This window comes from Arachis hypogaea, chromosome 12, assembly GCF_003086295.3.
Source record: "Arachis hypogaea cultivar Tifrunner chromosome 12, arahy.Tifrunner.gnm2.J5K5, whole genome shotgun sequence".
NCBI lineage: Eukaryota > Viridiplantae > Streptophyta > Magnoliopsida > Fabales > Fabaceae > Arachis > Arachis hypogaea.
Window position 1 is genome coordinate 104041948 of NC_092047.1, and position 27636 is coordinate 104069583.

Here is a 27636-nt window from a genome sequence, read left to right on the forward strand (position 1 = left end):
AAACTTTTTCTTTTAAAAAAAATGTATCAAAATCAACTTCAAACCATAAATAAATTTCATTATAAAATTATTTAATATTTAATATTTATTATATAAAAGTAGTAATCGGATGATTTAATTGATCTTTTTAGGTTTAATTTAATTTAAGATCTTATGAAATCTCTTTCCTTATTTACCCAAACCACTAGAAGTCTAAAATCTTAAACCGTCAACCAGAACCTATAAATAAGAGGACCTTCACTCAAATTTTCCTTTGCATTATTATACAAACACTTTCTTTTTCTCTGAATCTCTCTGACTCTGATTCCGCATTACTATCCCAGTTCTACACTCTACTCAGGTTTGTTTCTCAGAACGCACCTTCTTTGGAATTCTCTATTTGGGTTATTTTCTCCTTTTTTGCGATGAATGCTCTGCGTCAAGCGTTGTTCTCTCCGATTGGATTGGCCTCGCCGAAGCTCCACGCCATTCCCTGGTCGAAAGTTAGGGTTTTTATTTTTAGGGTTCCTCTTAATTTCATTATCACCGGCGATACAGTAGTTTGGCGTGTTGGAGAGCAAGATTAAATAATTTGGGGGTTTTGTTTGATTTGGTCATATGAAATTTCTTTTTTCCATTGGTGTTCATAATTTGTATTTTACTTAAGTGGTGTTACATTGGGTTTATGGAGACTTGGGGGAGTAACGAAATTTCGGTTTTGAAGAGGCCATGGATTCTGCAGCTTCTTCTTCTTGGGTTGTTGTTTGAGTTTTGGAAGAGATAAATGAGCAATGAAGGATCTTATTCATGGGAGTACTGTGTGCCTGATGTTATTTGGAATGTGCTTTCTTTTTTTTCATAGTATTATGGCTGTTATAACCACAACAAGGAGGAGTGAACGTTTCCGGCGAACAACACCACCGACATGTACGTATTGGCTAGCTGGGAGATGCAACCGAAATCCTTGTAGATTTTCGCATAGCTCACCAACATTGCCATCGAATGCATACTATAATGGCAATACCACATATAAGCATTCAAAGCAACCAACAAATTGCGCATCGAAGGCCCTCGAGAAGCCAGCAAATCGTGCACCAATGGCTGTTGTGTCTGTTGAGAAGCCAACCAAGTGTGAACCAATGGCTATGTCTGATGAGAAGATTACAGTGTGTGGACTAGAGGCTGTGTCCGTTGAGAAGCCAACCAAGTGTGAACAAAAGGCTGTATTAATTGAAAAGACCGCAGATGTGGAAGATGTGGACACTGTTGTTGCTAAGGCTCCTGTGGAGAAATCACGAAGTATTTGTAAATATTGGATGACTGACACTTGTGTGCATGGTGACCTGTGCCAGAATTTGCATTCATGGTTTTATGGTGATGGGTTTTCTACACTTGCAAAGCTTCATGAACACAAGAAGGTATAGATGTTTACTCTATATATTCCACCTTTTATTATTTGATATAAACACATGAAAGTATATTCTATTTAGTTCTTTTGCCAAACTAATTGTTTAGTGAATTGCCTTGGGTTATGAATATGGATGGTACAAAAATATTGTAGCTGAAAGAAGTTTGAGCTTTAAGAAAATTATTTTCTAAAATGTTTACTCTAAATTAAATTACTTAATAAGTGCCATTAAGTTTGATCCTTCTATGTTATCAAAAATTGTTGACAGGCTGTAACCGGGATTGCATTGCCGGCTGGTTCGGACAAACTTTATTCTGGCAGCACTGATGGCACAGTTCGAGCCTGGGACTGCAACACTGGCCGCTGTCTTGGTGTGATAAACCTTAATTCTGAAGTTACCTCGTTGGTATCTGAGGGCTCATGGATATTTGCCGGTGTGAAGAATGCTGTGAAGGTAAGTTCATATTTCACTCCTCTTTTTTTTAATTGTAACAATGATATCTCGTGTATTAGGAATTTTAACTGTGAGCTGATAATTTGTTTGTGGTTGTTGTTAAGGCATGGAATATTCAAACCGGTGCAGATTTTACTCTTGATGGACCTATGGGGCAAGTCCTGTCCTTGAATGTTGGCAATGATATCCTCCTTGCTGGAGCAGAGGTAAATTGCCTTGCAGTGATTTATGGTTGTTGTAATTTCAACCTTTGTTTATAGTTAGCCATTTGCTACTTTTGTTGTTTGATTAGAGTTGTCACATTTCAGCTAGTTCTGTTGTCTTAGTTTTTGAATAATCTGTTTATTTAAATTGCAGGATGGTGTTATTTATGCTTGGAGAGTCAGCTCTGATCCCAAAGCTGAGTCTCCTTTCGAACTGGTTGCAACACTGAGTGGTCATACTAAACCGGTGGTTTGTCTTGCTATTGGATGCTACAAGATGCTTTATTCTGGGTCCATGGACCATAGCATTAAGGTAGTGTTTTCTGTCAACTAGCAGTGTGTTGGTTTATTTATTTCAATGTGAGTTATCTTTCATGTAGAGCTTTTACACCATCCTCACAATATTTTTTTTAGTAAATGGATTCATTTGTAATTGTTATTCTATTCTCTATAGGTTTGGGACCTTGATACATTACAGTGCACAATGACACTTAATGGACATTCTGAGGTAGTCACATCACTTATTTGTTGGGACAATTACTTGTTATCGAGTTCTTCTGATTGCACGGTCAATGTTTGGGTGTGCACTGAGGAGGGAATTCTGAAGGTGGCATACACTCACACTGAAAAAAATGTAAGTTTAACCCACCAATATTTGTACAAGTTGATATTTTAATTTTGGTTATGAAGGAGGTTATTGGTTTGTACAATTCATATTTTTATTTTATTTTATTTATTTATTTTTTATTATAGGCTGTTCTTGGACTGTATGGGATGACTGATGCAGAGGCGAAACCAATATTATTCTGCTCGTGCAAAGATAATTCAGTTCGTATATATGAATTGCCGACGTGAGTGACCATCAAGCTTGCATCTAGTTGTCTTGCAATGTCTCTGTATTATATCATTCTTGTTTTTCTTGCTGTTGTAGCTACTTACTGTGCCTGTTTCTACAGGTTTTTAGAGAGAGGTCGACTGTTTACAAGACAAGAAGTTCAATCCTTTGAGATAGGCCCTAACGGACTCTTCTTTACTGGAGATGGGACTGGTTTGTTGAATGTGTGAAAATGGTTAGAAGAGCCTAAGGTGCCATGCTCCTGAGCTACAAGAAAAGTTCTTTGGAGAAGGAGATTACAACTGCATTGCATCATGTAAAAAATGTTTGTCATGAATGATGGCTTAAGCTATGTTTGACTAGTGTAACCCGTTCTCCTCGGTGGAACTTTCTGTGTAATATAACATTCTATGTATTATACAATTTTCAATAAGATCATGAATTTTAAGAAATGGACATGTTATTTTAAATATTTCTTTTAAGTTATTAAATAAAAAATTATTCTTATATATCTCGATCTATCGTTCCCATAAAACTTTGCAAATATATGGTCAAAATATGCTTATATAATAATAAAGGTACAATAAGTCTACATGTGCAATATTGAACCCTGCACATTATTGCAAAGCTACTACATTGACATGAGAAAGATGGCATGGCTTGTCTAATTAACAAGACTACAAATTAAAAAAAAAAATTAAAGTTCAATATGTACTACTTTTTTGAATCGGATGTATGAACCTCTATTGCTAATTAAATATGTACTCAAAAAATGATCAAATCACACATGAAGGTTCATTCGGACCTTGTACCATCCTTTCTTGAGACACCCCAAAAATGTCCATCCATATTCTATTACATGTCTCATACTCTTGGATCTGTTTACCTCTTATTCACCCATCTCTAAATAATAATTAATCACCAATAGAAGAAGATACAATAAAAAACAAAGGTAAAAGCTCTAGTATGTATATAGAAATGTGATGAATTAGGTGATGATAGACAACTCAAGTAGTCAAGTAATTAATCAAGGGTAGTCTTGGATGATGAAATAGAACAAAAAAAGATGAATGAAGGGTAGTCTTGGATGATGAAATAGAACAAAAAAAGATGAATGATGATTGTTATTATAATTGGTTTTCCTCTTTATGTTCATCAGCTATTGTGTATTGATTGTCTTTTAAAATTAGATTAGTGTATGTTGACAACGTAACAGAATATCATGATATAATAATATCCTTATGTGTGTTAATTATTGACTTGTTGCTATTAGTGTAACTTAGAATTTGTTATTAGTTGTATTTTTCTATTTCTGGCTATGCCAGGTTCAAGTTCAACTACTGTTCAAAAAATGTTATTTCTTTTTTTTTTCAAGTGAAAATCAAAATGAAATTACACAGAAATAGATAATTGGATTGAATCTTTTTCTTCAAGTAAGTAGAACTCCTATATAACTTCTCAGCCACTAGAATAAAACATATATGCTAATGGTTTATCATCATTTACCCACTGCTTGTAGAAGTATAAGCAACTGAAGAAAATAGTAAGAGACTCCTCCAACTGTAGCATACTGCAACTTCTCTGTTCCTTCGATCCCAGGGAAGTCGTCGTCCTTTGATCGGCTGAAGCCGCCGGCTAACCATCCCAGATTTTTGTAACCTCCATTATATAACTTTGAAGCTGCTGCCATTGACCTGAATCACTCACCAAAACCAACAATCATTTAGCTTCACTGCCATGATCAACTTGTTAGTTCTGCTTGTTGAGTTTTTTTCTTTCTTAGTGATTATTCACGTGAAAATGTATTCATATAAAGATGATAATTAAAAATTGTTAGATGATTTGATATATTGAGCTAAACTATGTGATAATATGCATCGACAAATATTTTGTAAAAGCCCACAATAACATATAACACATAATTTAGGACATCTTTAAAGAATTCACCAATCATAATCCAATATATAAAAAAAGTTCACAAAAAGTACTAATGATGAAATTAAATTAACATTAGCAAGTTGATCCAGCTAGATACACTAACCTTAATCCCTCTCCACAAGCCACAAGAACCTTGGTACCCTTATCCGGAATAGCCACTTCAACTTGACCAAGAAACTCAGGGTTCAATGTAGTTAGATATTGACCAGTCCATAATCCAATATAACCAAAATGCACCCATTTCTTAAGTAATGTTACAGGGCTATTATCTGTGTCTTCAACAAAGATTGGCACGTGCACAGACCCCACAACACGTGCCTTCTCTGTCTCCCATGTTGGCCTAACATCAAGGAGAAGAAACCCTTCAGAATTCATGGCAATTGAAGCATCTTTGGGAAATATAGTTTTCACGGTGCCAGATTCTATGAGCTTCCTAGCACTCATAGGAGTTGTGGTTGAAGATGTTGTTGCATTGTTGAAGACATGGAACCTTGGTGTTCTTGGTTGTTGTTTCTTGTGATTCTTCACCATGGATGTTTTGAACATGTGGTTCAATTGATGAGTTGCCATGTTCTTCCTATGTCTATCTCTCTGTTTGTTGAATCTTGAATGTGTTTGTTATGTTGAATCTTGAAGGATTTGATTTAGACATGTTTTGGATGATAACATTAGAAGTAAAATATATAGAGGACCATTACCATTGGCTTTCTTAGGTTTCTTTTTTGTCTCTTTGCATCTTGCTCTTCTATCTTTCTATCATTTATACTGGATAAGAGTTGGAGATATTTTTTTCCTCTACAAAAGGCCATAAGAAAATAGTACTTAATGTTGAATATGTGTATGAGTTTACTTTTGATAAAAACCTTGTTTTTGGACCACAGTTTAGGAGATAGACCTAACAATATTTTGATAAAAGTTTTTAAGCTCGCAACTAGAGTTGTATATGGATAGAGCTGGATTGGACTTAATTAGATTTTGATTCTATTGACTAGAATTCGATTTTAAATAAAGAGGAGTGCTAGGAGACCAGCAGAATTTATGATGTTTAGTCATTAATTAGCCATCATCAATATTTTTAATGGTGTGAGATGATATTTAATGGTGTAGGATTGATAATTTTTCTTTTGATGATTAAGTGCTGGCCAGATTTCAATAAAAGTGTTGGTCTTCTAGACTTTCTCTTAAATTAATTTGAAATAAAATGGTTTAAATTGGATCGACTTATATATATATACACGATTTTATATAATTTTTTTAATTCTATAATATTTATATTAAAATAAATTATTTTAAAATAAAAACGATATCACATAATATAAAAAATATCAGTTGAAATGAAATATAATATTTTAATATTAATTTCCTTATAAAATATATATTTTAGTTATAGAATATGATTATAGTCTTTATCGAATCTATTGAACCATGATTTAAACATGGAATTAATCTCACTTTAATGTATGAGAGATTAACGACTAATTTAGTATCTCACTTTTTAATTGTAACAATTTGGTCCTTTAAATTTAAAAAAGTGCATTAATGTACTTTCTTATGTATTTTCTATCGAAGTTCAATACCGTTAGTGACGTGGCTCAAGTCTTGTCACTTTGAACATATTAAAACGATGTCATACATTTTGGTGCTAAAGAAGTATTAAACGACTCGTTTGACGATTATGATAATGAATTTGGTTATGACAAGATTGTTCAAACTCTCAAACGACGTGTTTAATATCTTTTTTAGCACCAAAAACACGTACGATGTTGTTTTAATATATCCAGCGTGGCAACACTTGAACTACGTCATTAACGGCGTTGAGCTCCGATGACAGAAAATATATGAGAGACTATATTGATGTACTTTTTTAAATTTGGAGGATGAAATTGTAGCAATTAAGATCTCAAAAATTAAATCAATGCAAGTCGCTAATCTCAGTTACCAAAATAGGACTTAACTTCCCAAACATGACTCAATAATTATATTGTAAAACAACAAATCTTAAATTGAATAAATATGTTTTGAGTTTGCACTTTTTATTTTTGATATTGAGTTAACAATGATATTATTTTGGATTATGTTGGAATATTAATCTCAAATGAAAAATTGTTTAATTTGAGACATACAAAAATTGAAAAAAATAAAATAAAAAATTCGAATCTTTTGATTTGTATACTTTTCATAATTAAAAAAAATAAAAATTTACAATATTTAAGAATATCAGTCGTATCACTTCCATAGATAAAAAAAATTAACCTAAACCCTTTTCATAACATATTAAAATTAAATCTATCTATATTATCTATATAATCATAAATATAAAAATGTTATATAAAAGTCAGAAGTTAATAATTATCATATTTTTATATAATTTTTAATAAAATAATTAATTACTAAAATAATCAAATTATTTTATAATAATTAAAGCGTCTTTTTGGCTAAAAAATTTAGTCTATTCTATATAATATTTATTAAATACGTTGATAAAAAATCTTCTATTTTTGATGATATTAAATATATATACTCAAAAAATATTTTAAAAATTAAATTTAATATAATTTTTTACATACATGATTAATAAAATGAGAATTTTATTTAAAAAAATTGATAATTTTACATTAAGTAAATGTTTTTATATTTTTTTTGCCAATGATAAAAAATAATTAAAAAATTAAAAATTAAAAATAAAATTTTAGTATTTTTATATATTTTTTAAATAATTATCTAAATATTATTATAACATTTTAGATCATATACATAAATATTTTACTAAATATAAAAGTTAAGTATTTTTATCAATATATTAAGTTAGGAGCGGATTTAATAGTTTATTCAGGTTTGAATAAAAAAGTCGGGTCCAAATAGACCCGACCCATGACTGAGATAAGTTATCGCACTGCGTGATTTCTGAAGCCCACTACCCACCCAGGCAGAAAGCTCCACATTGTTCTTCATTTCTGAAAATACCATAATTTCGTAAAATTAAGAAAGAAACACCATTGTTGTGAGTAAAACATTCAAATATCCTTCTCCCTCTTTATCCAAACCCTAGAAAATTAGGGTTCTTTTCTTTCTTTCTTCAGTCATGGTCGGAAAAGCCATGGCCCCGACCTCGCGCGAGAAGCTCGCCAACCTCTTCAACTCTGCCAAGTTCGCCGGTGATGTAACTTCCAAGCTCGATACTCTCCGCCGGTTGCGGCGCCAACTTCCGCCGGAGGACCCCGTAATCCTCGCCGAGTTCCTCCCGTCGCTTTTCGAATTACTCTCTGATCAATTCAGCCCCGTTCGCAAGTTTGTCACCGAGTACGCTTCCAATTCGCCAGCTTTTCTCTTTCGATTTTACGGCATTGGAGTTTGTGCAATTGGAAGTTGAATTTGGAACTTTGTTTTCGTTGTGGTGTTTTCATGCAGGATGGTTGGTGAAATTGGATTGAAGAACACGGAGTTCCTGCCAGACATTGTGCCTGTGCTGATTGAAGTGTTGGACGATGACACTCCTGCTGTTGTTCGACAAGTTATATTGCTGGGAATCGATTTGTTTCGTTCCACGCTTGAGAAAATCGCACTTCAGGTTTTTCTCTTTTCAATTTTCAATTTTCATTTTTTCTTGGGTCAATGCCTGAATTCGCAGTCTCTGAGCTTTTAGTTCAGTCAATTGTAAATTATTTTTACTATCGCATTTTATTCTCAAATTCATGCATCTGAAAGATAATATTGTGAAGTTTGCTCTGTTCTTTGATTTCTTTAATAAATTCTTTCTGGCAATCTTGAGATAGGTGCTATTCTGATTGTATTCAACAATTGTTAATACTCTACTTGCTTCTAGAATGGAATGGGGGTGTTCCAAGTTGAGAGAGATGTTGGCTAGTTAGATTAGAATTTATTTATAAATCGAGAAGGGCCAAAAGTGAGAGAATAGTGTTGAAAGCATTATAATTTTACTCTTATGTATGCTTTGTCGCCATCCATCTAAATATGGTATCCCCCTTCTTGGTGCAGAACTAAAACATTTTATAGAAACTGATAAAGCAAGTATACTATTTATATCTCCACCAAAAGAACTCAGGAAATTGATGAGAAAACTTAGCAAGTGTTCATGCTCAAATTTTGAAAATTATTGTTGTTGTTGTTGTTATTATTATTATTATTATTGATTCTCTTCCATCTTACCTTGTGAATACTTTTTTATTTTTGGGACTGTATGGACATTTTCATTTTTGTTTACTTATCTTTTCTAGGGTCTATATTCTAGTGATTTAGACAGTGCACTTGAATCTGCATGGGTATGGATGGTGAAATTCAAAGATAAAGTATACTCAATTGCTTTTCAAGTAAGTAGTTTCAACTCTTCAAAATATGGAATTACTGTTTTGGTCTATTATTTGATGGTTCTTTCTTAATATACTTTAAGCATGGAAGTGGTGGTGCAAGGCTGCTGGCACTGAAGTTTGTTGAAGCAGTTATTCGTCTTTACACACCTGATCCCAATGGTTCCTTGGAGCCCACTCCTCATCAAGGTCTTAAACCTCAGCAGAAATTTTTGTCAAGATAATTTTGATGTATTCCTCCATTACTTGCTTACATGGTTTCTCATCTATTTACAGGAAGGCCCATGGGGTTTAATATATCATGGCTGAGGCGTGGTCATCCTGTGCTTAATGTTCGTGATTTGTCAACTGAAGCTAGTCACAGTTTGGGTCTCCTGCTTGATCAACTCAGGTCTCCAACTGTGAAGTCTCTGAGTAACTCAGTGATCATTGTGCTAATTAAAAGGTATTTTATAAATTCTCATACGCCATTTGATTGCTGCCCATTAGTTAATGAAGCAAGTGGTTTCAAAAGGCACACGACTTCGTATTATAGTCCTTATTTGCATGATTAAATATTCTATATATTCAAGCTCCTCTCTCTCTCCCTCTCGGTTTTGTCCACAAGCATGCAGAGAAACACATGGCCTCACACAAATTATAACATTGTGTCACTAATTGATTGCTGATAACGTTGCTTGTAGAATTCTGTTTCTCCAAATATTAGTTGCTTGCTATTGATTTCTTTATTGATGTTCCTAGCCTTTCAGCTATTGCAATAGACAGGCCTACATTCTATGGCCGCATCTTGCCAGTTTTGCTCAATTTGGAACCCTCGAGCACTGTTGTTAATGGGGTGAGTGTAACAGCGGCACATCTTGCTTTGAAGAATGCCTTTCTGACATGCTCAAAATGTACACATCCAAGTGCTGCTCCGGTATTTCTTTTAGACTAAGATGTGCTTGATATCCTGGTTGTTTAATTTAATGGTGTTTTTGGTTGCACACCTTTTAGTGTCATATAGATGAATTGAATTTGAATATTGAGTTGGATTTTTTTATTTCCTTTTCTTGTTAAGTAACTTATGTTGATGTTTAGTAGTGCCTACTTTTTGAATATTTACTGCGTTTCCATATTAATTCTTTATTTTATTTGCATGTCATAAAAAATGTTTGATGGGCAGTAGAAGTGGTAGTGTTTAATAAGGCAGCCATAGGGTTTTCTGGGTGGATCAGTTGTAGAAAAATAAGCAGATTTAAAATTCATTGAGTATACAAATGGGTAAATGTTGGAGTTTGAAAGCAACAAGAGTGGTATTTTATTATGAAGGGCATGAGTGCTTGATGACATACCTTGTAAGGTTGAGAAGCTAGATATTTCAGGAGGAAATGTGTTACTTGAGAGGATTTTGCATGCTGTGGGAACCTGTTGCTCAAACAAATAGGCATACGAGAAATTGACATGAAATTTCATGTGATTTTGCATACTTTGGGCCCAAACAATTATGAAGGATGGGATTTATGTTTGGACTATATTTGGCGTAAAGCTCTTCATTGTTTTAGAGAATTTCTTCCCTTTAGACATGTTGAGAGATTGGAAAAGCTATGGTTCATTGATAATTTTTTTCCTTGTCTTTATAGGTCATGAGGAGGATATCTTATTCTCCTATCTTGTATTATTGTTCTCCCAATCTTGACATCTCTTGTTGATTAAAAAAAAAGATCTTATTGCTTATTTTGTGTTTAATATTTTGTAAATTTGCATTGAAAATGAGCGTCAAGAAGGTTTGAGTTTAATTTGTTCAAAGATGTATTAGAAAGTGCTATTCTAATATAATAAATCATGCCTAGTTTTTATTTAAAACTTTGTTGCTTACCTTCATTGAGATGATGTCTTTTAATAATATGTTCTTGGTTTGTGGTAGTTTGCATTTGGTACAACCAATTGTTTTATATGTAAATCTTTTATTGTAATTCATTGTCTTGCAAATCATATGCTTCTATTGGAATAATAAGTCATTGGAATGAAATGATGTATATATCCCTTTCTATTTTTGGGGTTGGTTGTGAACAAAATTATATATAGAGAGTTGAAAGTATAAAAATAATTTAGTAATTCTAACTTTTTCATATGAGACTGTATGAGTAGTCTAGTTCACATTTCATATTTGTGAAATTTGATTTTATCTGGCTTTATAGAAAAATGATTAGTTTCATTTTCATAGTGGAGAGATCGTTTGGCTGGTGCCTTGAAGGAGATGCAGTCTGATGGGAAGGCAGACCAGGTTTTCCACCTGATATCTGATATTAACGGAAGCTTAGAGAAAGAGAAAGATGTTGAACCACTTATCAAGGTAACTACCCTGCCCCCTGGGATGTTTTTTTCTTTTTTGATTATTCCATTGTTATATATGTGCTTCTTTGAGCTGTATACACGTAGATATGGAACTTGTGTCAGCTGGATAAAATATTAGTTCCTAATGGATTTAGATAAAGGATTGATAATTCTATATGCATGAGGAAGAGATGGTAATTTCTTTAGTGCCAAATAGAGTTGGAGTTTTGGTTCGTCTTCATGGACTATTGAGTAACTTTTTCACTTTGAATTTGCTAGTCTATTTCTTATAGTAAGGGTGTATTTGGGAATTGGGAAGGGTATATTAAATTGTGACTAAAAGGAGACCTTTTTACTAGTATGCTTGTGGCAGGATTTATTGCTAATGGTTATATTTTTTTTAAAGGGCATTGCTCTTCAATTGTTGATTAGCATTTTATCTTTTTACAGAAAGAGGAACATGCTGTAAATTCATGTGATTCAGTGCACAGTAATTTGGCTGGTAAGCGAGCAGGATCACAAAATGGAGGTGATTTAGCTGAAGATGAAGATGTGCCTATCAAACGTGTCAAAACAACTTCTGATTTAAAGGAACCTAAGAAAGAGTTAGACAGAGGTACCACTAACTCTCAGGATGACACTCCTTCAACGGCTCCAAAATCATCAAAAGGAGATGTAGATAATGGCCATGTGCAGCAGCTTGTTGCCATGTTTGGTGCTTTGGTTGCACGAGGTGAAGAAGCTGTTGCATCCTTGGAAATTCTTATATCAAGTATTTCTGCTGACTTGCTTGCCGATGTGGTGATGGCTAATATGCGTCACCTACCTTACCCGAATTCCGAAGGAGATGATGAACTGCTGCATGACATCAACATTATTGGTTCTGATGACAAGGCTAAATATCCACCATCTTTTGTGGCTGGCGTCATGTCACTTTCCAGTACTTTCCCACCAATAGCATCACTTCTTGGTGCTCATCAATCCGTCTCCAATGAAGTAAATCTATAATTTATTTTATTTAGTTAACTCATATTTTTGTTTTTAAGACTTCTTTATTTCTCATTTACCTCCAATCCTAACTTTGGTGCATATTATAGAGGTCTCAAGGGGACGAAGAAGTTTCTGCAAGTGGGGTAGATAGTGCTGCTGTGCATTCTGGACTAATTCTTACTTCCGAAAATGTCTCCTCTCCTACTGACTTTCCGTCCTCTGATGCCAGCATACCTGGAGTGGAGAATGGATGTGCAACTGTGCCTTCTAATATTCATGATATTGGAAACATAGAGAGTGGAATCCCTGGCCTGGATTCTTTCGGTCGTAGTGATGCTTATTCAGAAAGTTTGGCTGCTTCCTCATTGGCCTCCTCTGAGATTCAACATGAAGAAACTAATCAAGAACAAGCAACTAGTTTAGATCAAAGGTCACCACTAAACTTAGTTACATCAGTATCTACAGATAGATCTGAGGAGCTCAGCCCAAAAGCAGCTGTTGCAGATGTCAACAGCTTGGTGTCGTCAACTGCTACTTCGGTTGTGTTGCCTTCCCGTGTAGTCCTGCCAAAGATGATTGCACCTGTTGTTGACCATTCAGATGAGCAAAAGGATCAATTGCAAAAGTTGTGTTTCATGCGTATCGTTGATGCATATAAGCAAATAGCTGTAGCTGGAGGATCACAAGTCCGATTTTCAATACTTGCTTATTTAGGAGTAGAGGTGAAATTCTTGCTTCTCAAACTCTTGCTCTTCGTTTTTTACTTGTATAATTTAAATATTTTACAATTAGGATAATTGATTCATATACTAAATGATATGTTTTATATTTTTCTTTCCTTTAGACGCATGGAGCACCCATTTAGTTTATACACACATGATTAGTCATTATCTATGGTAGCATTAAGCTTATATTTTCTAGTGTTTCCATAATACTTAAAAATTTGAATATCAAAATTATGTAATTACCTTTTTTGTGGTCAAGTGAAAGCAATTAGGATGTAAATACTTCTTGTGTGTCTAATGTATAGTTATAGTTCATATTTTGGTCTTTTCTTCTCTTCTGCTATGTAAATCGAATTGTTCTTTGGCTCTATGGTGGAAGCTACTATCTACCACCTTCACAAAAATGATATAGAAATAAGTAGCAAGACCTGTATACACAATTGCTTAATCATCCACTTTGTGAATAATGGCTTCACTTTTTTGTTTCTTGGGTTATTTCATGCAGTTTCCCTTGGAATTAGACCCGTGGAAACTATTACAAGATCATATTTTGGTTGATTATACTGGTCATGAGGTAAGCTTATATCTCAAAAATTGGTTACTGCATATGTGCCAATTGAGTTTGCTACTGTTTTTAATGTGATTAATCAATTCTCATACAAGTTTGCACCCATTGCATGCAGACTGCATTCATTCACAATCTATAAATGCTGACAATGATTACTTAATGTCTCAGGGACACGAGTTGACATTGCGTGTCCTCTACAGGTTATTTGGTGAGGCTGAAGAGGAGCCTGACTTCTTTTCTTCCACAACTGCAGCTTCTGCATATGAAACATTCCTCCGAACGGTGGTCTGTACTTGTTCCTTTGTTTCTTTTTTGTCCATTTGCAATGCTAGCATTGAACTTTTTGTTTAATCCTTATGCAGGCAGAAGCACTTAGAGATTCTTTCCCACCTTCAGATAAATCATTAAGCAAACTGCTCAGTGAATCACCATATTTACCAAAATCAGTTTTGAAAATTCTAGAGAACATGTGTTCTCCTGGAAATGGGGATAACATTGAAAAGGAGTCAAACTCTCTGAATGCCGACAGAGTTACTCAAGGTCTCAGTGCTGTATGGAGTTTGATTCTTCTGAGGCCTCCCATTCGGAATACCTGCTTAAAAATTGCTTTACAGGTTTGGTTCCTGCCTCTCTATTTTATGAAATAGTATGGTGCTTCTTGTTATTGTTGCTACTTGTCCTCCCCTTTTACTGTTCTTTCCTCATGCTTAAATTGACCTTATAGCTAGCTTTCCTTAGTAATTGTAAATTTCCAGTTGCAAAGTTTGATCTCTCCATTGATATTTATTGTCCTTTGGAATGAAGAGTGCAGTGCATCACATGGAAGAAGTGCGTATGAAGGCAATACGTCTGGTAAATTTAAGAATAAGAGTTCCTCTTAAAACATTTAAGTTGACTGATAACAGCACTGGCTAAGAACTTGAGTTCTTTCAGGTGGCAAATAAGCTTTATCCTTTACCATCCATTTCTAAGCAAATAGAAGATTTTGCAAAAGAGATGTTGTGCTCAGTGACAAGTGATGCATCTGAAGCTACTGATGCTGAAGGATCCCTTGCTGATTTACAAAAGGTATTCTTTTATTTATTAGCTTATTTACCCTTCTTTTTCTTTTATTATTTTTAACTAGAGTCCTGGTCACATTGTTTATTCCTGTTAACCTTTCAACTTATTATAATATTTTTGTTTGCTCTTTTGTTCTTTCGTCCTCTATTCAGGGACCTGATACTGAAAAGCTTGCAAATGAGACATCATCAATGACTAGCAGCACTAAGGACATCTCAGCAGATAATCATCAATCAGTCGCATCTGAAAGTATCTCTCCAGAATCAGTTCTTGAGGCTCAGAGGTTAATGTCATTGTATTTTGCTTTGTGTACGAAGGTATTGGTGTTTTTTTCTTAGTCTGGATCCTTCATCTTGTTTCTGTAACTTAATTTTTTTGTCATACTATAAGTGTGATATATATATATATTATTGTTGCTCTGTGATGGCAGAAACACTCTCTCTTTCGCCAAATATTTTCCATCTATAAGAGCACATCAAAAGCAGTGAAGCAGGTATGGGGTGCCAGATATGGCATTAGAGTGATTATTTCATTTTTGATACTTTTTTCACTATTTATACCTTTAATTTTATGGTGCAGGCAGTTCAGCGTCAAATTCCTATATTAGTACGTACTATGGGCTCATCTCCAGATCTCCTTGAAATTATTTCAGATCCTCCAATTGGTAGCGAGAGCCTCCTAATGCAGGTTTATACTTCCACCCATTTAGTTTTATGAAGTATATATTAATAATCATCCAGTTTAATGTTAGCCTATACTAATATTATTAAGAAAATGATTGAGAAGAATTGAAGTTACAGAAAACAAAAAAAGTATTTTACAAAATTTTCCTTAATATTAATGATCTCTCGTACTTTATGATTCCTCTCACTTTTTTTCTCTTCCATTTTCATTCCGTTGTATCCATATTGCTTATTCCAATCATTTATTGAATAAAGGTATACTTGGGGAAAACGGAATTTAAAATAATCTAAATATCTCAAATGAACAATTATTTGAAACTGGAGGGAGTATATTTTGTTTTAATTTATAGAAGAAGAATTTTTTTGAGTAGAAGAGACGCTGATTTTATAGATTTGGTGGATATTGACACATTAGTATTGATCTTGTCAGGTGTTACATACACTTACAGATGGTACAGTCCCTTCTAGGGATTTAGTGGTTACAGTGAAGCAGTTGCATGATTCAAAACTTAAGGTATATGAAATGCTCGTATCAGTTGTCTTGAGATACTGATTTTCCATCTTATATATATTTTTCTTCGCTTGACAGGATGCGGAGGTTCTTATTCCAATATTACCATTCTTACAAAAAGATGAGGTTCCCCCCTTTTTCCTTTTCCAACTGGATTTTACATTCACCGATAGTTATAATATAGCCGTCGTGTGAATATACACCAATAAGATTGTGATTTGATTTACTTTCAATGGATAAATACAAATTTGGGGCCTATATGTTTTTTTGGAGTTATTTCTTCAGCAGCTCATCTGATGCAACATGGTTTAACAAACTTTTTGATAGGTAATGCCAGCTTTTCCGAATATTGTGAATCTTCCTTTGGAGAAGTTCCAAGCAGCGCTTAGTCGCATGTTGCAGGTAACTTTCATTTTACAGTTGTTAATTAGAGTTGTCAATGCTAAACTAGATTAGGGAGACATACCTCACTCTTAAAGCTTGAGTAAAGGTAGAACCAAGTTCATAGATTTGTTGGAATATTGTAAAAGCTTAACTTTACAAGGTAAGATGGAGGCAAAAACTAAGTTTAAAAAAAAGGTTCACACTTCTTTTTGGATAGGTTTCAAAGTGTTGAAGTTGAGGAGGGTGATTAGATCCTAAGAAGAAAATTTGGGGAATTCAAGAGGCGCAACTGCAAAGATGTTGATTGTGCAGTGAAATCACTTTTCCATAGTCTGTCTCATGTGGCTTGCCATGCTTTGCAATGAACAAAACTAGGTATTAGAAATTGACAAGTTCCTAGTTGAGAGGAACTCTGAATAATCTAGAGAAAGGATTTCATTCAGATCGACCAAGTTCTTTCAACTTTTGCAAGCCTTTTATGCAATCTGAGATACCCAAAAGGAAAAAAAATTTACATACAAGAAATAAACTATGACTGATCTATGTCCACTAACCTAAAGACACCTAAATACATTATAATATCTCCTCCTGTTTCCCCACTTTGAGATAGCTTTTGTGGTAGAATTAGGTCTTCTCAATTCTAGGATGATATTAGAACTTATCCTATGGTTGATATCTTGGGGTTAGAGATTTCTAATCCTGTAGTCTTCACAATTCAAATATCCACCCCATGAGGATTTGTTTCCAAGTTTTGCATGGTTTATGGATATGACGAAAGATACCTTGCATAATTTCAAGGCAAACCCTCTTCCCTTGAGCTAGCTTTTGGGTGGTGTTAGGCCAACTTAAGTCTCAAATCAAAGAGTGGTTTGCAACTTCGTACATTCGGATATTGGATAAGTCGTGCTAGAATAGCATGGACCAGATAATATATGTGAACATATTAGCGGATAACAGCCATAATGATGAATTAGGATTTTCCAGAGAGACTAATGTGATTTGGAGTAAAAATAACAAGGAAAACCACCTCATCATGAGGTAGAATGATGGATAGGGTACATGCAATCCTGCTGATTAAATTCTCATGAATTCTATTCCCTCGTGAAACTTAATATTTCAGAGTCAACTGCCTTGATCACAAAGTTGTTACTTGTTAGACATATATTTCATTTTCTTTACTAGAATAAAAATAGTTCTGAACTTTGAATTCATTTTTTCAATTGAATGAATTTGATTGTTGAGTTTATATGCAGGGATCATCACAATCTGGTCCTGTGCTCACACCTGCTGAAGTTTTAATTGCAATACATGGAGTTGACCCAGAAAGAGATGGGATTCCCTTGAAAAAGGTAGGCTTGTATGATAATCATTTAAGGCGTTGCAGTGATTCTTGATACATTCTACATAACTGAAGTGTTTCATGTGCAGGTCACAGATGCATGTAATGCTTGCTTTGAGCAACGACAAACTTTTACCCAGGAAGTTCTTGCGAAAGTTTTGAATCAATTAGTGAGTTATTGGGAAATGCCTTTATATATTTGGAATGTATTTTCAACCTGGTCTCATCATGGAAGCTGCGTGTCCCTGCAGGTTGAGCAGATTCCTCTTCCTTTACTGTTTATGCGTACAGTGTTGCAAGCAATTGGTGCTTTTCCAACGTTGGTAAGAAGCTTTTCCAAGTAAAATTTATGAATTATAATGCAAAGGAACATGCTTGGTTCTATAATGCGAGGTGTTTACCAGAATTTATTTTTTACAATGATTGATTGCTTAGAATTATGTCTCTGTTTTTGAAATCCCAAATGATTCTCAAATCTAAGCTGCTTATATATTGTCTTTGCTTATTTATTTTTAGTGTGTGGGATGCTACCTTCTACTTAATTCCTTACTGTCACATGAAATGAACCTACCTTCACCCTTTTACCTGCCTTCATTGTTTGATTTGAATTTGGTATTTTGGTACAAATTATTGACATTTATTAGGTGCCAACTCTCTGAGAAGTTATTCTTACTAGTTCTTGGAAACTTATATCTTGGGGTGTGTTCAGTTAGGGGGGTAAAAATATGATGGAAGTTTTCATGTATGAGTAGGGTTCCATGAGTTAAATGACACATGGAATGAAATAGATCCATATTGTTAAGCTCTTAGTTTCGTCTTGTCCTTGTGGTGTGTGGCAAGTGCTACCATGCACCTGGCAATTCGACGGTGAAGATTGAGTTTACTGATACACCAATTGTGTTCATTTTAGTGACTCCCTGATTTTTCACGTTTCGAAAATTGTGGTTAACAACATTTTAAATAAAAGTTTATAGCCATGATCCTGGAGTTTTTTAGAATATCTCAAGAAAATTCTGTTTCAGGATCATGCAGGTTATTTAGAAAGAATTTAATGATACTCTTATGATTGCTGAAAATGTCCTGAAAAGGCTATGTTAATTTCAGGATCACAGATAATTTTGGTCATTTTGTTTAATGTTCGGTGATTTTCACCTAATAAGCGAAGGATGTGGCATGCTTTATTGTATCAGTTATCCATTTAGGTTTTAGCTGTTCATTACTTTTTTGTGAATATACATTATTCTCCTTTTTTAATCATTTAGTCTCTTAATAATTTTTTTTTTCCTTTTGGGAAAAAAACATATATTGACATTTAGGTGGACTTTATAATGGGAATTCTCTCGCGGCTCGTGAGGAAGCAGGTTATTATTTTATTAACTTACTTCTTTGTAAATCAATCGAGCTGTTCAGAGTTTATATGCATTACTTGTTGAAATGCTCCAGATTTGGAAATACCCAAAGTTGTGGGTGGGATTCTTGAAGTGTGCTCAGTTGACAAAACCTCAATCATTTGGAGTTTTGCTTCAGGTAACATTATGTTTTTCTTTAGGGCTAATTTGTTCATGCTTAAATTATGATTTGTTTAAAGATATTTTTTTTAATATTTAATATTTTTATTTTTTAAAAAGGAAGCTAGTGGATTTTATTCATTCTAAACAATGTTTAAGTTTCTTACTTTCTAAATTTTAAATATATCTGTTCAATGCTTTAAGACAAACTGTGTTTAAAGGGACTTATATTTTAGTGACTTATTTATAGACATAGCATATGATAGTTGGTGTTATTTGATCAGCCAATTCTAAACGTTTTGTTTCTGCTGTTGTATATTTTTACTAATATGTTTTCTGGTGGTGTATGCATGCAAGCAGCTACCTCCAGCACAATTGGAAAATGCGTTAAATAGAATTGCAGCACTAAAGGCACCATTGGTTGCTTATGCTAGCCAGCCAGATATACAGTCTACACTTCCCAGGTTCATGAGTTCACTTGACACAGTGCTGTGAAATTGACTTTTGTTTCACATTCACTATTAAATATCATCCTGAGCTTGTTTTTTTTCTACTTTATTTCCTGATTAATAGTTTTGATTCTTTTTTTCTTTTTGGGATTGTCAATTGTGTGGGTTCCCCTTTTTTTTGCTTTAGGTTGGATCTCTGATTCTTGTATTTGCCAATTTGTTACTGATTTTAAATTTTGAATTGTGTCCAGGTCTGTGCTGGTTGTTCTGGGAATTGTATCAGACTCTCAGGTTACAAGTCAGGTACAAACTAGTCAAACAGAGACTGCAGAGACATCCAACTCCGAAAAGGATACGGCAACAGAAAAATCTAAAGAATCATCTACGGCTAGCTGAACTGTAAGTGGTGGAATCTATTATTCAATCAATGGAAAGCCTAGATCCAATTAGACTAACTGGTGCTGCGACTTGTCTCAATAGTATAGGGAATGAAGAACCAGTACTGATAAACTTGTCACATATACCTAGATTCTAGTTTGGCCATGCTGCTACCTCTCAATAATCTTGGGGAATGAAGAGCTAGTACCGATGAATTTGTTACAGTTAGGTAGGTCTAGATAGTTTTTGGGCATGAGCCTGTATCATTCCTTCCCTCACTAACAGGATAACAAGCTGGTGTGAAGATTTATAGGTGAAAGAATGTATATTAAAATGTGTAGTAATAATATTTTCCTCAATTTAATCCCAATTTTGGTTCCGTTGCTTGATCCTATACCAATGTTTATGTACTTGTTGGTCCTGCATTTGTTTCATTGAATTTCATGTATGTCGAAGGGTCGACGACTTAATATATCAAAGGAGCCAGGTGTTTGGTAAACTAAAATGTTGTCTCATTAGATTCTAAGCATCCATTTGCCTTCTAATGTTTACTTGTATTGAACTTGTTTTAGTTGAGATTTATAGGATAAGCTATGGTATATAATTTATAAGCTTTAAAGTTTAATCGAATCATCTGCTGCTTGATGGAACATAAAGGGGGTAAAGTGGCATTGCCTTCAGTGGAAGGCGTTGCACCTCGTTACACTAAATGGATAGCGTTTTATTCTGAGAGGTAAAGAATCCAATTACTTTCCAAACCAAAAAATGTGCAAGAAAAAAAAAAGGTATACACAAAAGGTGGTGTAAATATATTTCTCTTATTCTCTTTAGGAGTGCAGTTGTTTATCATTGCAAGTAATTTTTGCTGCTGCTTGGCTGATATAATTAAGAATTTATTACATTTTCACCCTATATAAGTATATATAACAAAGAAATCATAAATAAATGTGAACGTATACAAAATATTTAACTTGCCTATAGGTGCTAAATTACGGAAGATTCTTACTATTAGACTTAAGACGCTAATCAATATTAAGTGGATGATAGTATAGAAATACAAATAATAATTTTATAATATTCAATTATAAAATTAAATATTTTTAATCATTATAGCATTAGCCATTTTTCAATACAGATCCATCAAGTAAAAAAGTATTCCTTTTGCTTCACTATATCGATCATTTATTTTTTTTATTTTTCTGGGTTTAATATGTCATTCTCACATTTCAATATAACATTTTTTATACAGATTGTACTCTTACATTAAAATAATTAAGTAAATAATATTAATTATAATAAACAATAAAATATTCACTATAAGTTGGTTATTCAATAATGATAATTTGGCGAATACCTTTGTAATTAAGTTTTAAATTTTAATTGAGGTTGTAATTAGTATATAAATGACTAAAATGATAATCATTAAGAACCAAAAAGAGATATTGAGAAACATCTGCATGCTGAGATAATGAGATGTCACTGTTGGTAATCCCATACTACTAAACTCTACATTAGTATGTAATTAGCTAGCATTGATACTAATACAAAGACCAAAATGAGTATTAAAAGTTAACCCAAATAGAAAAACAACATAATTAGAATGAAATCATCGATACCAATACTATTTTTCTTTTTTTTTATTTAAATTTAATTTTAATATACCATAATATAAATACACGTATTTATAAATTTTAATTACGTAATAATAATTTTTTATATTGACCACGTTAATAATTATCTAAAAATAGCGTGGATAAAATGTTATCATGTGATTGTATCAAGATGAATATTTCTTTTTTTTTTTTTTTTTTTTTTGGTCAGTGAATATTTCTTTTTTAAAGTGACACTTAAAAATTAAAATGAAATAAACTTGGGCCTAGTAATTCGACACCAACGTTTTTTTACCTAGTACTCAGTGCTGTGTGACACAAGTGCAACTGTCATTTGTTGTTTTGAGCCCAGATATGTTTTATGTTTCTCTGTAAACCAAACCACTGCTTCGTCTGTTCCTTCTTTTCACCGGTGATTACTGATTACACACGTTTCTCCGGCCACAACAAAAATAACTGAGGAATCGGAGGGAGAAAAAAATAGAAAAAGAAAAAAGGAAAAATTAGAGATAGAAAGAAGAAGAGATGGGTGTGGACTACTACAAAATTCTACAGGTAGATCGAGGTGCGAAAGATGATGATCTCAAGAAAGCGTATCGGAAGCTTGCAATGAAGTGGCACCCTGACAAGAACCCTAATAACAAGAAGGAAGCTGAAGCCAAATTCAAGCAAATCTCTGAAGCCTATGATGTATGTGTTTTATTGCCCTATCTCAAATTACTCAATGTTATGTGAAATTGTGAATTGAATTGGATTGTTATAAAAAAAAAAAAGAGGAATTTGAGGTTTTAGGGTGTAAATTTTTCTTTTTTTTTTTTGTGATTTTCGATCATTGGGATTTTGGGGTTTTGCTAGGAATTTGATTTGCTAATAGGTGGAGTGAACATTATCTATCTTAATTTTCTGCATGTAATGTGAATTAGGTTGTGCAAAAAAAGGTGTTTTTTGCGACCCATTTTCCTACTTTTTTTCTGGGTTTAGAATTAGAGCTTGTTGGGTGTCAATTTATCCAATTTTTGCGATTTCGATAATTGGAAATGTGGGTTTTTGCTAGTAATTTGATTGGTGAACACGTGTTGAGTGAACTTCATCTCTCTTAATTTACTCAATGTTATTGAATTAGGTTGTGCAGAAAAAAGTGTTTCTGGGCCAAATTTACTCCTTTTGAATTTTTCTATTGTTCTTGTGATTTGATAATTGGAATTGCGGTTTTTTCCTCAGTAATTTTACTCTGTGAACAATAGGTGTTGAGTGATCCACAAAAACGAGCAGTGTATGATCAGTATGGAGAGGAGGGATTGAAGGGGCAGGTGCCACCCCCAGGAGCTGGTGGATTTTCTGCCGCAGATGGTGGGCCAACGACGTTCCGGTTCAACCCCAGAAGTGCTGATGATATTTTCTCGGAGTTTTTTGGGTTTTCAAGCCCCTTCGGTGGAATGGGTGATATGGGCGGCCGTCCAGGTGCATCTGGATTTCCCAGGGGCATGTTTGGTGATGATATCTTCACTTCGTTTAGGCATCCAGCTGGAGAAGGCTCTACCAATATGCCAAGGAAAAGTGCACCGATCGAGAGAACATTGCAGTGCAGTTTGGAGGATTTGTACAAAGGGACCACCAAGAAAATGAAGATCTCCAGGGATGTTACAGATGCCAGCGGGTGAGCTATTTACTCTTAACTTATTTGCATGTTTCATATTTCTTTTACTTTCATGAAGTTGCTTGCACAGTTGCACTGATTGTTTTATTTAAACTCAATTCTAATTTCGAAGTCAGTTTTAGAGCTTCCATTACTATTTAGCTGTGATTTTCTGATCTTGTTGATAGATAAGAATTGAGCTATCCCATTGCCATCTTATATGCTCAGTCTTATGCTAGGATCTTTATTTTTGTCACGGTAATTGTAGACCTGTGTTCTTAGTAGTGTTCTAAATTTTTTCCAAGATACCAGTTGAAACAAATTGCTTATAAATTATAATAACTTTTCTCTTCCATTCAAACTAGTTATGTAGATGATTCATGATTTCCCTTTTTTTTTTTTTTTTCGTTTTATAAATATATTCTGTTAAATGAGCAGGGCCTATGACAAAATATGTAAGTACCTTTTTTTTCATTGCTTGGTCATGCACATCTTGTATTGGGTTAGCAAATCTCATTTTTTGACAAAGAGTCAGCCCAAAAGTGATACCACTTTTTTTTTTTTCATGAAAGCAAAAGTTTCAAAGAGAAGAAGTCCCCCTAAAATAAATACTTAGAAGGCACATATTTTACTCTAATTTTCTGAAGGATCTTGTTAGGTATCTTGAGATAATAGCTATAGGGAAACCGGAAATGAATCTATGATGAAAATGAGGATGCTAAATGTAAAGCTGAAATAGAGATAAAGGGTATATTTATTGACATTGAAGTAATAAAGGGGACTTAAATTAGCCAGTCTGTAAGTATTTGTTTAAGTCCATTATTAGTTGAAGAAGAGGCCACTTATGATATTATGCTAACAATGCTGTGTACATTGAAGACCTTTGAATACACAAATCCTGATATTGACTTAGGAGGGTTATAGCCATCAGATGTATGCTGTTGTGTTTTATGTTGTTCATGAATGTTAGTTGAGCTACGATGTAATGAACTCAATGCCTGCGTTACATTGTGGACAAATATGCATAGTATGCAGATATAACTGATAGATCAAACAATTCAAAGATTGTAAGGTACCCCCAAGTCTTTGAGTATGACTTGTTACAAATGTTGTTAAATTGGATTAAGATCACCTTATTTGGCCAGACAGTTGTTTTAGGGGTTGAATATGTGAGGTCGGTGGATTGGAAGTTGTGTTTATTCTCGTTAGAGATGTCAAAGGTTTTGGGCCATGCCTCTAGATCTCATGTTTCAAGTGAAATGTGCAAATTGTTTCGATGCTCATTACCTTTTAGATGAGGTCTGAGTTACGATTGATATGTGTATTACGTGCTGAAACATAATGCATGTCAGTTGATTGATGTTCATAAAAAATAATCCCATTTTCATGAATGTCGGTTAAGTTGCTAACTCAGACATGGTAATTAAGTATTTTACATGCTTATTTTAAAATGATTAACTTCTTTGCATAGAGAAGGAATGAAACACCATGCCTGAGAAATAAGTATATGTTCCTCTGTTTTTGTTCTCGGATATGAACATATCTAATGCACATTTCAGAAACAGTTTTTTGCACCTTCAAGGTGTCGAATTTTACACTATTCAGTTACAAATATTGTTACTTGTCTTTCTATTTTATTCATTGGTACAAGAAATTTTCAGGTTAACAGAAAAGAGAAAACTAGAATAGTATTAATTGTGACTATGACTATTTAATCTACTGTATGTTTTTTCTTCTTGCGTAGGAGAGCCACCACAGTAGAGGAAATTCTGACAATCGAGATCAAGCCAGGTTGGAAGAAGGGAACAAAAATAACTTTCCCGGAGAAGGGGAATGAACAGCGAGGAGTTATACCGGCTGACCTAGTTTTCATTATTGATGAGAAGCCTCATAGCCTCTTCAAAAGAGATGGCAATGATCTTGTTGTGACGCAGAAGATTTCTCTAGTAGAAGCTCTCACGGGTTACACGGCGCAACTGACAACCCTTGACGGGCGAAGCATCTCCGTCCCCATCAACTCCATCATTAGTCCCTCATATGAAGAAGTAGTCAAAGGCGAGGGCATGCCAATCCCCAAAGAACCTTCCAAAAGGGGGAACTTGAGAATCAAGTTCAATATCAAGTTTCCATCGAGGCTTACGTCCGAGCAAAAAGCCGGCATTAAGCGGTTATTGACCTCTCCATAATAAAACAATGGTGGTAGCTCTCCCTACCACTGCACCATACCCATGTAAGATTGCAATTATTTTTATTCTCGGCCTTTGATTTTCCACACGGAAATTCTTGCCTTTGTGAACTGGGTTTTCAATTAGAACAGTTTATTTAACTTTTATTTAGAAGTTTGTTATTTGTTTGTTGCTTCTTTCATGTGTTACTTAGTTTTTTGGTAATATGGGTGAAAAATTCTCTTTTAAGTCTTATTAACAACCACTTGCACTTTTTGTTTCTCTCACATGTTTTTGGGAGAGTTCAACTCATTTGTAATTGCATATTAGGGTTCTTTGTTTAACCATTTCAGCGATCTAAATGCATATTGCAGAAATTGTGGAAACTACTTATATCATGTTTAGATTTAACTTATTTTATTCCATCATGCTTGGCAAAAATTGCATTAAATTATATTCTTAATATGATTTTGTCTCGACCCATAGTTTGAGCAGAAATGAAGAAGAAAAAGGAAAAAAAAAAAAAAAGGGAAACAAAATTTTGTCAAAATAGGCCAAAATATGAGTTGCATAAGCGGCACTCTCAATTTACATCAATTTTTTATTATAAAATTTTAAAATAGAAAATACTGAAAATAAAATAAAAATTAATTAGGCACTAAATTTTCTTTTACTTCTCAAATATTAGACAAATATGACAAAAAAAAAAAAAGGAGCTAAGATGTGTTTATGACGAGCGGTTATTGTGACATGTAAATCGAGGAGTGTTGAGTTGATCATCGGAAAAAATTTTTTTTAAGGATAATGATTAAAAAAATGATTATATTAAAACCTAAAAAAGTCATGTAATTTATCCGCTCTAATAATAGTCATTATTGTCAATAATACATATCTTGATTTTGATTAAGAGAGAGCATGCTATTTAATCTAAAATTTAGTTAGTATGGCTTTTTTATATAAAATATATAAATTTTAAGGTTTTAATATATTTATTTTTGTTATACATTTATTGAAGTAGAAAACTTTAAAAAATCTTAACATGTATTTTGAAAACACACATTAGTTAAACTTCTTTAATATAATATAATATCAGTCATGCTACACATCCATGTAAAATTCGTATCCAAGATTTCAAGTTGGCCTAAGCCTAAAAACACTCATGCGCCCCCTATCTAATTAAATGAAACGTTACTTCCACGCGCCCAACACACATGAAACCGCTACTTCATTCGCGCTTCATTATGAAAAACGTTCCTTCTTCTTCAACACGCACAAAACTCCTCATTCTCTCCGAATCTCTCTCAAAATCACTCAAACTTCACTCACATTATCTGCGGAAACCGCTACTGGAGAAGAATCGCGAGAACATTTCGGAAGGAAGAAGCAAAAACAAACGAAAACAGCAACAACGAATGCAAAAGGTATGAGAAAAACTACTGTTCATTTAAAATCTTGCAATGTCGCATTTCTTCTAGTTGCATTTTAGGTTTACTGGATTGAGTTGCTTCGTTTAGTAAATCGACGTATTTTGATTCCATTTTTACAGCGTAACTAGGGCTTGGAATGAAATGTATTCTTATTTTCATTCAGTTCAGTGGATAGTGTATGTGAGTAGATAGTGTATGTAAATTTGAACTTGATTGTTACTCTGTTCAGTTGACTTCTTTTGCATGGAGAAATACTATTCTTGATTATTGAAAGTTTATAACGATTTATTCAGCACGTGAATGGTGTTCTGTTCAGTGGGCTTGGTGATTTTCATTCACTTGATAGTTAGTGTGTTCCGAGTTTAGGGTTATTCTGATTACATTTTTATAGTGTAACTAGGGTTTTGAATGAAATTTGATCTTATTTTTATTCAGTTCAGTGGATACTGGATAGTGTATGTGAGTAGATAATGTATGTAAATTTGAACTTGGCTGTTACTCTGTTCAGTTGACTTCTTTTGCATGGAGAAATACTATTCTTGATGATTGAAAGTTTTAACGATTTATTCAGCGCATGAATCGTGTTCTGTTCAGTGGGCTTGGTGATTTTCATTCACCTGATAGTTAGTGTGTTCAGGGTTTAGGGTTATTCTGATTGCATTTTTACAGTGTAACTAGGGCTTTTAATGAAATTTGTTCTTATTTTCATTCAGTTCAGTGGATAGTGTATGTGAGTAGATACTGTA

At 33.8% G+C, this 27636-nt stretch overlaps 4 protein-coding genes across 5 annotated transcripts; 3 read left to right on the forward strand and 1 right to left on the reverse strand.

Moving 5' to 3' along the window:
• The first annotated feature begins 215 nt into the window (after window positions 1–215).
• LOC112727990 (zinc finger CCCH domain-containing protein 48) lies at window positions 216–3331 on the forward strand. Its single transcript, XM_072209608.1, has 8 exons — window positions 216–340; window positions 842–1397; window positions 1656–1841; window positions 1946–2047; window positions 2199–2357; window positions 2499–2678; window positions 2798–2895; window positions 3001–3331. Exons 2-8 carry the CDS (start codon window positions 846–848, stop codon window positions 3107–3109), a joined length of 1386 nt encoding a protein of 461 aa, XP_072065709.1. The 5' UTR covers window positions 216–340; window positions 842–845; the 3' UTR covers window positions 3110–3331.
• Window positions 3332–4220: 889 nt separating this feature from the next.
• LOC112727991 (rhodanese-like domain-containing protein 10) lies at window positions 4221–5728 on the reverse strand. The gene is made up of 2 exons (XM_025777956.3): window positions 4921–5728; window positions 4221–4573 (listed from the first exon to the last, which is right to left on the reverse strand). The coding sequence occupies exons 1-2, from the start codon at window positions 5385–5387 to the stop codon at window positions 4378–4380; spliced, it is 663 nt and encodes a 220-aa protein (XP_025633741.1). The 5' UTR covers window positions 5388–5728; the 3' UTR covers window positions 4221–4377.
• A 1916-nt stretch (window positions 5729–7644) lies between these two features.
• On the forward strand, window positions 7645–20446 carry LOC112727992 (uncharacterized). 2 transcript variants are annotated; one of them, XM_025777958.2, is made up of 27 exons: window positions 7645–8117; window positions 8226–8385; window positions 9053–9145; window positions 9226–9331; window positions 9419–9587; window positions 9884–9977; window positions 11346–11474; window positions 11906–12451; window positions 12553–13167; window positions 13676–13744; window positions 13907–14023; window positions 14101–14352; window positions 14543–14590; window positions 14672–14806; window positions 14953–15117; window positions 15231–15293; window positions 15380–15487; window positions 15914–15997; window positions 16073–16120; window positions 16322–16396; window positions 17632–17727; window positions 17807–17887; window positions 17969–18040; window positions 19034–19078; window positions 19161–19244; window positions 19586–19689; window positions 19926–20446. In XM_025777958.2, the coding sequence occupies exons 1-27, from the start codon at window positions 7900–7902 to the stop codon at window positions 20068–20070; spliced, it is 3921 nt and encodes a 1306-aa protein (XP_025633743.1). In that variant the 5' UTR covers window positions 7645–7899; the 3' UTR covers window positions 20071–20446. The 2 variants fall into 2 exon arrangements, with proteins under 2 accessions (XP_025633743.1, XP_025633742.1); XM_025777957.2 differs by having other exon boundaries at window positions 7700–8117; window positions 9884–10058.
• Window positions 20447–21852: 1406 nt separating this feature from the next.
• On the forward strand, window positions 21853–25849 carry LOC112727993 (uncharacterized). The gene is made up of 3 exons (XM_025777959.3): window positions 21853–22352; window positions 22907–23319; window positions 25043–25849. The coding sequence occupies exons 1-3, from the start codon at window positions 22188–22190 to the stop codon at window positions 25482–25484; spliced, it is 1020 nt and encodes a 339-aa protein (XP_025633744.1). The 5' UTR covers window positions 21853–22187; the 3' UTR covers window positions 25485–25849.
• The last annotated feature ends 1787 nt before the right edge of the window (window positions 25850–27636 follow it).

Bases quoted from the DNA above. Each gene is read 5' to 3' on its own strand.
- LOC112727990 (XM_072209608.1), top strand. From the start codon at position 846: ATGGCTGTTATAACCACAACAAGGAGGAGTGAACGTTTCCGGCGAACA. The intron at 2,679-2,797 runs GTAAGTTTAACC...TTTTTATTATAG, and splicing joins ACACTCACACTGAAAAAAAT to GCTGTTCTTGGACTGTATGG. The intron at 2,896-3,000 runs GTGAGTGACCAT...CTGTTTCTACAG, and splicing joins CGTATATATGAATTGCCGAC to GTTTTTAGAGAGAGGTCGAC.
- LOC112727991 (XM_025777956.3), bottom strand. From the start codon at position 5,387: ATGGCAACTCATCAATTGAACCACATGTTCAAAACATCCATGGTGAAG. The intron at 4,574-4,920 runs GTTAGTGTATCT...TGAGTGATTCAG, and splicing joins GCTTGTGGAGAGGGATTAAG to GTCAATGGCAGCAGCTTCAA.
- LOC112727992 (XM_025777957.2), top strand. From the start codon at position 7,900: ATGGTCGGAAAAGCCATGGCCCCGACCTCGCGCGAGAAGCTCGCCAAC. The intron at 14,353-14,542 runs GTTTGGTTCCTG...TTTGGAATGAAG, and splicing joins GCTTAAAAATTGCTTTACAG to AGTGCAGTGCATCACATGGA. The intron at 19,690-19,925 runs GTTCATGAGTTC...AATTGTGTCCAG, and splicing joins ATACAGTCTACACTTCCCAG to GTCTGTGCTGGTTGTTCTGG.
- LOC112727993 (XM_025777959.3), top strand. From the start codon at position 22,188: ATGGGTGTGGACTACTACAAAATTCTACAGGTAGATCGAGGTGCGAAA. The intron at 22,353-22,906 runs GTATGTGTTTTA...TGTGAACAATAG, and splicing joins AAATCTCTGAAGCCTATGAT to GTGTTGAGTGATCCACAAAA. The intron at 23,320-25,042 runs GTGAGCTATTTA...CTTCTTGCGTAG, and splicing joins GATGTTACAGATGCCAGCGG to GAGAGCCACCACAGTAGAGG.